This window comes from Monopterus albus, unplaced genomic scaffold, assembly GCF_001952655.1.
Source record: "Monopterus albus unplaced genomic scaffold, M_albus_1.0 scaffold94.1, whole genome shotgun sequence".
NCBI lineage: Eukaryota > Metazoa > Chordata > Actinopteri > Synbranchiformes > Synbranchidae > Monopterus > Monopterus albus.
In genome coordinates this window covers 1,899,389-1,911,327 of record NW_018127974.1, presented here as the reverse complement: position 1 = coordinate 1,911,327, position 11,939 = coordinate 1,899,389, and the positions used below count along the sequence as shown (strand labels likewise).

At 42.5% G+C, this 11,939-nt stretch overlaps 1 protein-coding gene across 1 annotated transcript in view; it reads left to right on the top strand.

Moving 5' to 3' along the window:
- Window positions 1-10,699, top strand: part of nol10 (nucleolar protein 10) — a 20,210-nt gene extending 9,511 nt beyond the window's left edge. Inside the window, exons 14-21 of the mRNA XM_020608745.1 lie at window positions 3,863-3,989; window positions 5,211-5,290; window positions 5,458-5,556; window positions 6,097-6,189; window positions 6,729-6,905; window positions 7,179-7,492; window positions 7,776-7,878; window positions 8,669-10,699. Of these exons, the coding sequence (XP_020464401.1) occupies window positions 3,863-3,989; window positions 5,211-5,290; window positions 5,458-5,556; window positions 6,097-6,189; window positions 6,729-6,905; window positions 7,179-7,492; window positions 7,776-7,878; window positions 8,669-8,794 (1,119 nt within the window). The 3' untranslated portion in view covers window positions 8,795-10,699. The remainder of the gene's footprint in view (window positions 1-3,862; window positions 3,990-5,210; window positions 5,291-5,457; window positions 5,557-6,096; window positions 6,190-6,728; window positions 6,906-7,178; window positions 7,493-7,775; window positions 7,879-8,668) is intronic.
- Window positions 10,700-11,939: the final 1,240 nt, after the last annotated feature.

Genomic DNA, 11,939 nt, shown 5'->3' with positions numbered 1-11,939 from the left:
CTCGGATTCAACAGCCATAATTTACTGTGATCAACAGTACAACAGGAAAAACAGCATAAACAGGAAGCCCAGGATAAACCATTGCAGTGGGGGTTGCGGCCTAGAGGGTAATTTAAAAAATGTATGCAGACAGCTACTTAATATTCATGATTTCACCAAAGGGGGCGTTTTCATACCTGGCTGGAGAAAAAGTGGACACATATACTCTCAGGCCCTGCCATGTGCACTCACACACACAAAGATACAAGCAAAGATAGTTAAGTGTGTTATTAGATTCAGTGTTGGAAAGAAAGCTGTTCCGACCTGCTGGAGCAACCTGCCTTAAATATTACTGTGATATTTCTGTGTTTCAATGACAATAAAGGATTATCTCTATCTATTTAAGTTTTTTTTAAATGAGGTTTCAACCTTAGGCTGTTATGGAGTAATGAAATAAAGATTCAGCTCACAAATGTATGTTTTGTTCACTACCTTTCAGCTGCCTGATTTTTTTTAAACAGTTTTCTAATCCCCTTCTCCTTATTAAGGCAGAAGGTAATTCTGACTTCCTCAAATTCAAATGTTAACTGGCAACCTTTGCTGTTTATCATGCCTGTTTCATTATGAACTGTAATAGGACCTTCAAATATACATGACAGTGTTTACGTCACAGATGAGCTCTTTTAACTTCTGCCCTGCTTCCATCCTCATCATCCTGTGTATCATTGATAGGTATGCTCTTCACTGCCAATGAAGATTCCAAGATGAACACGTTCTACATCCCAGTGAGTACACAGCCCTTTCTTAACCAGGTCACATTCACGCCCTGTTTGTCTTGTGCACGGCTTGCATGCACATATCTGAGGCAAATGCTTTATGGTACAATAAAGGATATTGGGGCAGCTGTGTTTACAAACCTCAGTGATTCAGGTGCTTTGTAGGGTCACAGAAGGAACAGTGTGTACGGGCTGTTTCTTTTCTCTACCATTACTGTGAAACAAGGTTGCTGCATGATGAGTGGAGCTGGACGGAGCTTGTTGCCACCAGCAGTCTGTCATAATATGAACTTACAGTGTGTTGTTCTGTGAGTGTACAGTAAACTAGACTGTGCTTTGGGTAAATGGGTACATTCCGAACATGATGGGCTTAATAAACTCCGGCCTCTCTGTTCAGCAATAGAGAGAAGGGTAAATGCATCACTTTGTTGTTGAAATGCATGATGGAACTACAGCTGAAATGGCTTTTTTGATCATCAAATAGTTCCAGGCCCTGTCCACATGTACATGGGTATTTTTAAAAACAGCTCTTTCTATGCGTTTTGGCCTTTTGTCCACATGGAAACGTCGTTTTAGGTCACTGAAAATGGAGCTTTTGGAAAACTCTGACCAGGGTGAAGATTTTTAGAAACTCTGTTTCCAGTGTTTTCGTGTGGACAGGGAAAACTGAGTTTTTGGCTTGTCACGTGAGTGTGATTAACAGTAAAGCTGAAGACTCATGGTTTCCTGACCTATACACTTGACTCCTACCTTGGGGGCTAGTAACCTACTACTGAAGCTTGCATGGGTAGACCATGTCTTCTCTGTGGTTCCAAGGTTTAAACACCCCATAATCAGGAACAGATTTCCTGACACCATGATCAGATCTGCTCTCCTAATACACTAGTAGTGAACTGTTGTTAAAGAAAAAAAAAGCCTGGACTCCTCACCTTACACATATAATATCTGTGGGACAGCTGGAAGCTTTATCAGCTCAGCAGTAATGAAATTAAAGGAAGACACAGTACTGGACACTGATTCTTTAACTTTAGCCTCGGTGTGTGGCTCTGTGACGTCATCGTCACCACAGAACAGGCAGAAATACCAAGTGTAGTCCATCTCATAAGACGTTATCCATCCATCCATTCATTGATTGCAACTGAGAGAAATGTCAGTGCATCTTTGACCTTTGGTCTGCCCCACTTTAACCTAGCTACACCTTACTGAGTGTTTTCTGTGCCCTCATATGGGGGCGGTAAGAACAAACAAGATTTGTGGATTGGAAAACAGCACTAGATTGTGATGTAAAAGAAAACATAGAAGGGTCTGACCCGACCAACGTTAACCATTAACCTTTTTTTTAGATATTTCAATGACTGACATTTTTAGTGAGAGGTTGTTCTTCTGTCCCCTCAACCTGAGACTTCAACACCACCCAGGTACACAACACCAGCAGAAGAAATCCTTGAAATGTTAGCTTGAGGCAAAGCATTCTGACTAAACCTTCATTTACAAATATCACACTTTGTTCACTGAACAGAATCCTCTAAAACCAGGTCACCACAGAAAGTGTAGTGTGAGGAACCACTGCAGTGCTCCATGTGTGTAGACAGGAGGTATTCAGGTACAGAACTGAGCGTAGGGCAGGAAAGACCTTGAAGTGTAAAAAATTGCTTTGGGTGTATATCACGAGCCTTCTAGACACATTGTTGTGATTGTGACCCCTTTGTGGTTGAGAATGGATTTTTCGACTCTGTCTTAATACAGCAGTCACGTTCCGTGTGTGCAAAGAGCTGTGGCTCACTGTAGTCATCCTCTTCCTCCATAGTGGCCATGGAGGACAACCCTCATAGTGTTAGGAGATGTGGACCGCAATCCGAGGTGCTTGTTCTGGGCAAAAGTGCATTGTCAGGCTAATATGAAGTTTCAACAGTCAGACACATCAAGTGGTTTTCTTCCAGAGTTGCAGGGGCTTTAGTTTGAAATGCCCTATGTTTGACTTCCTGCACAGTGTTTTCTTGGTGATATATAAACTATTAGTCACATGTCCATTTGCTGCTGGGAAAAAACGTCATTAAATCAATAAAGCTACAAACAACTAGCAGGCTGAAGATAACTACGTGATTTGGCTGGACTTTAAAATACATTTTCAAACACAGCAAGAATTTGTGGCTTTTGTCCCCCATTACACAGAGGTCACTCTACACAGGACTTGCTTTACAGCCAGCACAGAGAGGAGGCATGATTACAGAGCCAGGGGTGTAACAAGTTTCCTAAATTGACTGTTGATCATGTTAACACTAAATAGTATTCCTTCTTTTAAAAAAAATGACCGAGCACAAAGTGTACCTATGACTAATAAAATGTTTCAGAGTACTGTTGCAGTCCTTGATCATCAATTCAGCCTTTGAGGAATAAATTAAATAACCATGTTTGAAATTTTAACTGAAGTACAGGTTTCACTTCTCTCAACAAGACTTCAGTCTTATTGATTTAGAAGGATAATAAACATACCTTAGCTACCTGACTGGGGAGAGTTACATGTTGTTTGTTCATTGGGTTGAGCTCAGCTGCTGATAACACCTGCTCAGACAGGACCGATGCCCTGGGAATGCACAAATACTATTGTTCTTACTGTTGCCTAATCACTTATTGGTTTGGTCTCTATCAGTGGCCGCCATAGTTTCCCAGAACAGGTGATGTCATCAGGTTGCTTGTTTGATCTGAACCAACAGTCCAAAACCCAAAGATGTTCAGCTTATGTCACATAAAAGAAAGATTTCCACAGAAGCTGGGACCAGGAGCTGAAGACAAGATGTTCTCAGAAACAATGTAAACTCCTGGTCTGGTAATATCAGGTGACTGTGTGGGAATTTCAAGCGCACAGTGTCAAGTGAGGAGGAGAGTGGAGTGCAATGGTTTCTTATGCTGTGAAAACATGAGAAGCAGTGACACTTTGCTGTGTCACCAGTTGATGGTTCACATGTCTGCATAATTAACTGGAAAATGAAGCTTGGTCATTTCTAGCTGCAGAGAAAACATGACCTGGGACTGCTGGTCTATTTTTGTTTGAACAAATATACTCAACAGGCTAAATCTGAGTCGGCTATGTGTATGTGTGTCTCTAGGCTCTGGGCCCTGCCCCTCGGTGGTGTTCCTTCCTAGACAACCTGACTGAGGAGCTGGAGGAGAGCCCAGAGTGCACAGTCTATGATGACTACAAGTTTGTCACCCGGAAGGACCTGGAAAATCTGGGTGAGACCTCTCTGCTTCAGTTGCATGAGGAAAAAAAGTTAAACAAATCATTTACATGCATTAGTTTTCCCTTTTTCACAAGCAGGGCATGCAGTTAAAATGTTTAGACTTTCATTTACAAGCACAGAGGGCTGCAGAGATCACTGTACAAAGAGGGGAATTTAATCCCAGCCCTGTAAGTTAAACCCCAAACTATGAATCAGACTGAGCTGCTTTTCTGCCTTGGGGGTTAGGACGGGTGGCTAAACTAGCTAAAGGCCTAGGAAACAACTGAGGGGCTTTGAAAATTAGTGTGGGAGGGCAGAGGGCCAAGGGAGTGCACACTGGAAGGGTTGAATGAACACTGGAATGCAGGCTCAGCAGTAAAGGGATCAAATGACAAGAAGCTGAAAGGTGGCTGGCTGGAATGAAAGGAGAGTAGGGGACAGTGGGACAGCAGCAAGCCTCGTAATGTGACCCCATCATGTAACCTAGAGGTAGTCCATAGAGCAGCTTGCACCACATTCTCTGTGTCTCTCCTCATCTATGCATACTTACATGCTTACAGGCTGTGACATAACAAATGTGTTTCCCACCAAGAGCCGGGGTCTGTCTGAGGTTTCTTCCGTTAATGCTGTCGCCAAGTGCTTGCTGGGCGATTTGTTGGGTTTTCCTCTATAATAATAGTGATGATAGTAAGGTCTGGACTTTACTTTGTAAAGTGTCCTGAGATGACTTTTGTTGTGATTTGGCGCTATACAAATAAAATTGAATTGACAGTCACAGCAACCTGTGCATGCTGACGCTGCCACTAACGCCTGACTGAGTCATTTCTTGAGGGAGATTCTCAGGACGTTCTGTAAGAGCAAGGACAACAAAACCATGAGTACAGCCAGTCTAGTAACTTTCTGAGGCACTCAGTAGGCTCAGCTGGGTTTGGAGCTAAATATTAATATTGGCATGACAGCATGCTCCCAATAACAACGCTAACATGCTGCTATTTAGCAGGTGTAATGTTTTCTGTTATCGTCCTAATGTATGTGTTGGCATGCTAACATTTTCTGATTATTGGTATTTGGTCCTAAAGCAAAGCTTTTGATAAAGTTTTAAACATTAGCATCATGTGGCTAAAGATATTTGGGCTTATAATTTCAGATAATGTATCAGTTTCTTAAATATATAACTTCAATTAATTTAACAAAAACCCTGAGTGAATAGTTGATTTGCTTTTCTTTATGTCAGGTTTGTCTCACCTGGTGGGATCATCTCTCCTGAGAGCTTACATGCACGGCTTTTTCATGGACATAAGGCTTTATCACAAGGTACGGTGTTAGCTGCTGGATTAACATCATGTTTACATATTCTGAAGACTAAGCTGAGTTAATTCAGACAGATGAAGGTATAACAGACAAAGCCTACTGTAAACCTGTAGCTGTTTTGAAAGACGAATGTTTCAATTGGACAATTTTGCTGTTTGGTTTGGCCACAGGTGAAAAGCATGGCAAATCCTTTTGCATACGAGGAGTATCGCAAGGATAAGATCCGCCAGAAGATTGAGGAGTCCAGGGCCCAGAGAGTACAGGTCAAGGTGAGAGGTCCTGACAGCATGTCTCATCTTCCCACTAGCGCCTACACCTCCACACACTTCACAGAGCAGCAGCACATTTTCTGTTAGTATAAGGGCAGAGACGCACCAGCGTGTCTTGCATCATTGGCGCTAGTCGTCCCCTGTCATCGGCTTTCCTGGTGATTTTACATGTTGGCCTGTTTGGCCTCGTGGGTGAGAGAGAGACCACTCTGGGTGTTGAGCTTAGTAAATCAGTGCAAGAGAGGGGAACGGTTTGGGAAAGCCCCTTCAGCCTGTCAGTGTGTCTCTGCCCTAAGGACAGATCACAACTTTTTAACTATGTCTTTGTACTGAAAACACATACCATAACCTTCTTCATACATTTTTCACGCTCTCTTACATCATAGTGCATTCTTGATGTTGATGTATGACTTTCACTAAGCAGCATTTTAAACAGTAAAGTGTAGCTTTAAAACTGGTTTGAACTAGCTACAGCCTGTAGCTGTTTACCCTCACACATGTGCGCCCAATGACATATACACCATGTTCTGACTGAAACAGAAGCTTCCCAGGGTGAACCAGGAACTGGCTCTGAAGCTGATGGAGGAGGGTGATGATGAAGCAGAGCTGGCTTCTAGGAAAAAGAAGGGCAAGGTAAGAAAAAGATTACAGAATCAAAGTGCTTACGTCACTGTGCTCCTTTGGTTTCTGAAATGATTAACTCCGAAGGTGCTGTCTTCATTGCCGCAGTATTTCTGAAAAATGCCATCACTGTCATGAGTTCTTGTTTATTCTTATTCTTTGTATTGTGTTTTTTCTGGCAAATTTCACAAGACTGAGAACTTTGTTTTATGAAACTCGAGCCAAAATTTGATTGAAGTTAAAATCAAATTTTAAAGTTTGTTTCTGTATCTCTGAAGCTGGATAGCTTTCCCACTACATCATCTATAAAGAACAAAAAAAAATCACTTGGTTTAGCATTTTCAGAATCTATGTTTCTACCTGGGGAGAGAGTGTGAACATGTGTGGCTGTCTACATGTTAGCCCTGTCCAGAGTGTACCTCGCCTGTCACCCATTGTCAGCTGGGATGGGCTCCAGCCTCCCACCCCGTGACCCCTTTCAGGAATAAGTGGTATAGATAATGGATGGATGTTTTTACCTAACCATTAACTCTAATCATTTCCCCCTGCAGGCTCTCCCCAGCATTCTGGGTGATGACCGCTTCAAGGTGATGTTTGAAAACCCCGACTACCAGGTGGATGAGCAGAGTGAGGAGTTCCGCCTGCTCAACCCCATCGTCTCCAAGGTTGGACAGAAGAGGAAGAAGAAGCTGCGTCTCCTGGCTCAGCAGGCTGCTGCGTCCCAACAGGTAATGCTGGACTTCTTCTGCACATGGATGTCATCTTATGTTTGACTCCAGGCCTTTAGAAATGCAAGTATGTGACATCACACTTGAAGTACAACTATTTGACGTGCCCCCATGTGACAAAGGAAACAAGTCTTAGGGGGTAGTTTAATTGGCTTGAACCAGAGGGGCGTGGCTTTACCAGTATTAGAAATATGTGGAAAGTAAGTGTGACATCATCTTACAGCGCTCCATCATCCAATAACTCTTTCAAAACTTCGTAATATCTCTGTCCAGGCTGATGAAGATGAAGAGGAGCCAGAGGGGCGAGCCAGCTCGGAAGAGGAGAGCTCGGACGACGACAAGAGCTGGGTGGAGGAGGTGAGGGAGCAGCGAAGGCTGCTGCGACAGGAGGGCCGCGACCGGCGGCGACAGGAGAGGAAGGAAGCAGACCGCAACACCGTGTTGCTGGAGACAGAACAGAATGGAGGAGAGAAAACCTCGAACACGGCCATGAGCAAGAAGACAAGTCAACCTCAGTTTTACCAGATTAAAGCTGGGGAGGAGTTCAGAAGCTTCAACGACATGGCCCAGAAGCAGAAACTACAGAAGTATGTCTGAAATGAATCAAATGTGTTATATAAGTGCTAGCTGCTTGTGCAGGGCACACTTTGAAACCCAGATTTGATTAGATTACTTTAGCTGTTGAAGGTGGTTATACTCCATACAGAACCTGTATGATGAATCTTTGTAGTACAAAATATACACAGCCTTGGTTAAAGCTGAAGGTCTGTGCATTCAAGAACCAAAATAATGACAAACACACTGTATATCACTGTGCTCTCTTTATACTGTTTGGTTTATTGTGTCTCACCAACGTGTGTGTCCTTACAGAGCCTCTCTGGAGGACCGCCTGAAGTTGGAGGAGCACTCAGAAACCAGCAACATGGCCGACACTGCAGTGGGTAGCAAACAGCTGACCTTCACCCTCAAAAAGGTGAGCTGCTCCTATAATACATGGTCCTCTGTCTCTCCTGTAAATCTTCCCCATCACTCCACTGTGGCAAGCAGTGAAGTACAAACAAGGAAAATACAAAACGTGTATCTGCTATAAATCATGTTGTGCAGCAGTTGTGCAAGATGAAGAAAATATACTGAAATGGTCTCAATATTTATTGCTAAGGAGCCTTTTTAGAAAGGCTGCACAAGAAACACAGATCAACTCATGCACACTGTAAACAGCCACAGTAAATTTGTTGAATGATGTATTTTCTATAACAGCATAACGCACTAATAATAACATATTCATAACTTTGTAAATTTGTAGATAAAGAGCAAAATATGACTAATAATAGTCACAAAGACAACACAAATATAGGGGGATAGTTCTCACTGCAGCACAAAATGAATAGAAAAGAATGTAAAAGTGATGCACTGAGCCACATAATGATAAGAAATAGGCCAGTAATTAACTTAGCCTTCATAACACAGCATAAGAGCAATACATGAATTAATAAAATGTTGTCTGGGTAAGACAAAGCAAGCCAAGAGACCTTTGAACCCCCTAAATAAATGTTTGTTACACAGAAAAGGTTGCATAGGGTCTGTCCTTTGTTAAGTCACCTGAATGGGCCTTAAAGTGTTTTTCTCCTCCTCTGACCCTCCCTGGAAGTGAGTGGTGTTTAATACTTGTTTGTTTTTTGTTTTTTGTCAAAGTCATCAATCTACAGGTGTTGGAAATACAGCAGGACATAATTTAACTTGCTTAATTCTGTCCTCTTCTGTAGTCGGAACAGCAGTGGAAGCAGCAGCAGGCAGAACAGGAGCACTACAAAGAGAGGAAGAAGCTGAGGCGCTCAGCTGGACACCTGAGCAGCAGCAGAGGAAGAGGAAGAGGAAGACGCCGATACTGAGGAGGGCTGCCTGGTCTGCTCTCAGGGCCTCAATCATGGATGGAAAACTGAGGGACTCCCAGCAAAGTCTCCATCTGATATCAGAGTTTTGTAGTTTCATTCCATTAACTCAACTCAGATGTCTTCAAGTGTGCTGCTTTTTAGCTCTAGGGCCATTCTGGAGACAAAGGCAGAGATTCACACTGATGAACAGGCAAGCCTGCCCTGCTCCTGGGTGGTCTGGGCCATGTGTTTAGCTGCTCTCTGCAAATTAAGATTGTGGTAAAAACATTACCTTATGTTGCTGCCTGTGTGCATATTATACTTATGTCATTATTCAGAAGTACTTTGGTTGCATACTTTTTAGCAGGAGTGGTTCCAGAAGGACTTAGAGATGAAAATCTGAAACAACTTGATGTGACCTGCCTTGTCTATTTTTTTTTATTTCTCAGCAGAGCCTCCTACTTCAGTTAATGGAGAGCAGGAAGGGTTTGTGTGGAAAAAGTATTTGTAATGTTCTTTGTTATTGTTGTACAGTATATTGTTAAGACAACACTGGATTAACACTTGCACAATATATTTGGTGCAACACATGTGTGCATAGTTTTTATTGCTTTATGCCATTTTGTAGAGTGACAAAATGTATAGCTAGTCAAACCAGAGCATGCTTCCTTTGCAAGCAGATATGTACTTGTGCTAGAAGAGGAGGGGGAGAAAAAACCCTTGTTTTCCCCTTTCTTCACAACCAGCTGCAGTTCTTTGAAATAGGACCGAGCGGCCTTCCCATCCCCCAGAGTGCTGATGGATTGAACCTCATTGCTTTTGCAATGGCTTTTTTCAGTCCTCCACACACCAACATTGGCCCCCAAACTCTTTTGAGCTCATTGGAAGTCACCATGGTCCATCTTTTAGGTCATGCAACACCTCACCTCTTCACCCTGGACATTTACTGCAAGAGCCCATGTTGTCAGTGTTGCAGCTGTAAATGAATAGCTAGATCTTTTGGGAAGTACACTTAGTTCACCTGTGTGCAGTGTGTTGAATGAGAAGATTGATACAACTTTCCTGCCAGGACAATAAACATGAAGCTAGAGCTGGCAGCCACTTAGCTTTATGTTGAGACTGGAAACAGGGCGAAAGCTAGCCTGGCTCGGTCTGTGTATCTCATTTGATTAACCCACACAAAGACCACAACAAATTTTAAAATGACTGGATCTACAGGGGGTTATGTGTCAGACTTCTTGGCTGAGAACATTTCCCTGGAAACCAGCTGACAGGCTGAAAGGATGTTGGTATTCCTGGCAAACTGTTTTACAGTTTTCCCCTTTGTTTCACACTTTTTGTGTTGTCTGACACATTTAGCAAAGTGTCACCTGTATAGATCTTTAATCTAGGTTCCTCCTTTTTTCTTTCACCATGTGTTGACGTCACCATGACAACTGGCAGTCTGGCCTCAGGAAGTGGGTCAACCAAATCTGGTACACACACAACAAGGAAACACTGAATTTCCACAGAGGCGAGGATGTGCTGTGTGACAGGATGCTTTGTGGTTTGAGCTCTATGAGGAAGATTTCAGTCTTGTGCAATTTAAGGTTGATCAAAGGTACTACTTACTCAGATCACTACCGATTGGAGCTTGGTCACAGTCGGACACTGAACGTAGTAACATTTCTTGTGGGTTTCGGACTGAACTGTAAACACAAAACAAGAGAAAACTGTTTCCTAATGTTGCTGAACCAAAGCAGATCTAATGAAGGTCTGTAGTTTTTGTGTCCTCAGTTAAGCCATTGTTGAGCCAGTGTGTCGATTACTAGGTGATCCACAGAAGACACTGTCACTCTGGTTTCATAGGGACGACATCGTGGGTAGAGAATGGTTCAGTGTGAGGGATCCAGAATAACCAGCACATTGTTTCTGAAAAGAAAATCTCAGTTTCTGTCCATTACTTTGGTTTATGACCAGCAGCTGTATTTTCTTTTAGTTCTGATTAGCAAATGTTAGCATGCTAGCACACTCAGCAAGGATATCGGTATGTTTGCACGGTGAATGCCAGCTTGTTAAACTTGTATGGTGGCATTAGCATTTAACAAAGCACGGCCGTGCCATTAACACATTTGAATATGTAAAGACACAACATTTATTTGAACCTTTTTTAATCTGGAATACAAATAGTCTGTGGAAAGGTCATGTTAACTTAGATTTACAAATACAGTTGATATGCAGTATCTTTCTGCAGTTTTCCCATGGGCAAAAGCCCAAACAACCCAAGTTTTACAGTAGTTGCATAAAAGAGACTCTTTTTTTTTCCTTTAAAAGAGACTGTAGTGTGCAATGTGCATGGGCTTGCTGGGAGAACTTATTCAGTAAGGTAGATATACTTTCTCAGTGCTGCATTTGCTACCCTTTCTACATCATCTCGGTCTTAAAAAGCTCAAACAGAGATCAGGATGCGTCCCTGTGCTAGGGGTGTAGGATGGGTCCCATTCAAAACACAATGTACCTGTATGATTTTGTTGTATGTCGTGTTACGGTGTCCCTGTGTTTTTGTTTATTTGTATAGTCCACTCTGCAGAACTGAGACATGCAGTTCAGGTGATACTACGGTGTGTCTGCCACGGTGCTACAACATTTGTTAGTATTACTTTGGATATTTCCAGTGTCTGAATTGTCCAACTTTATCCTATCACAGATTCCCCGGCTGAAGGAAAGTAATGTGTACTAACACCAATAAGAACACAGTTGCACAATTCACTATGAACTCCACTCTTTTCCTTGCCTCTATAAAAGCTCTGAGAGTGCAAGCCAAGGCCATATATTTTATCCATTTTCCTCCATTAAGAACCAGTGAACCTTGATTAGATTTACAGTACTGTCACCTTTTAGCCTTTCTCTATGAGGTCTACGATATACACAATACTTCTGCTCCCTTCATCTTAAAGTTCAAATAGCAAATGTGACTTTGTGTTAAAGTTAAAGTAGAACCATGGCACATAGAATGTGGAGCATAGAGCCTTCTCTCTTCAGTCTGTCTTTTTTTTCTCCAAAGGATCAAAGGAGTGAAATGTGCTGATGCAGCCTGTTCACTGAGTTTCAGGCCAACACAGAAAAGCACAAAAGATATTCCAGTGAAATTTTTTTTTTGCTTTGGTCTCCACACCGTTGAGTG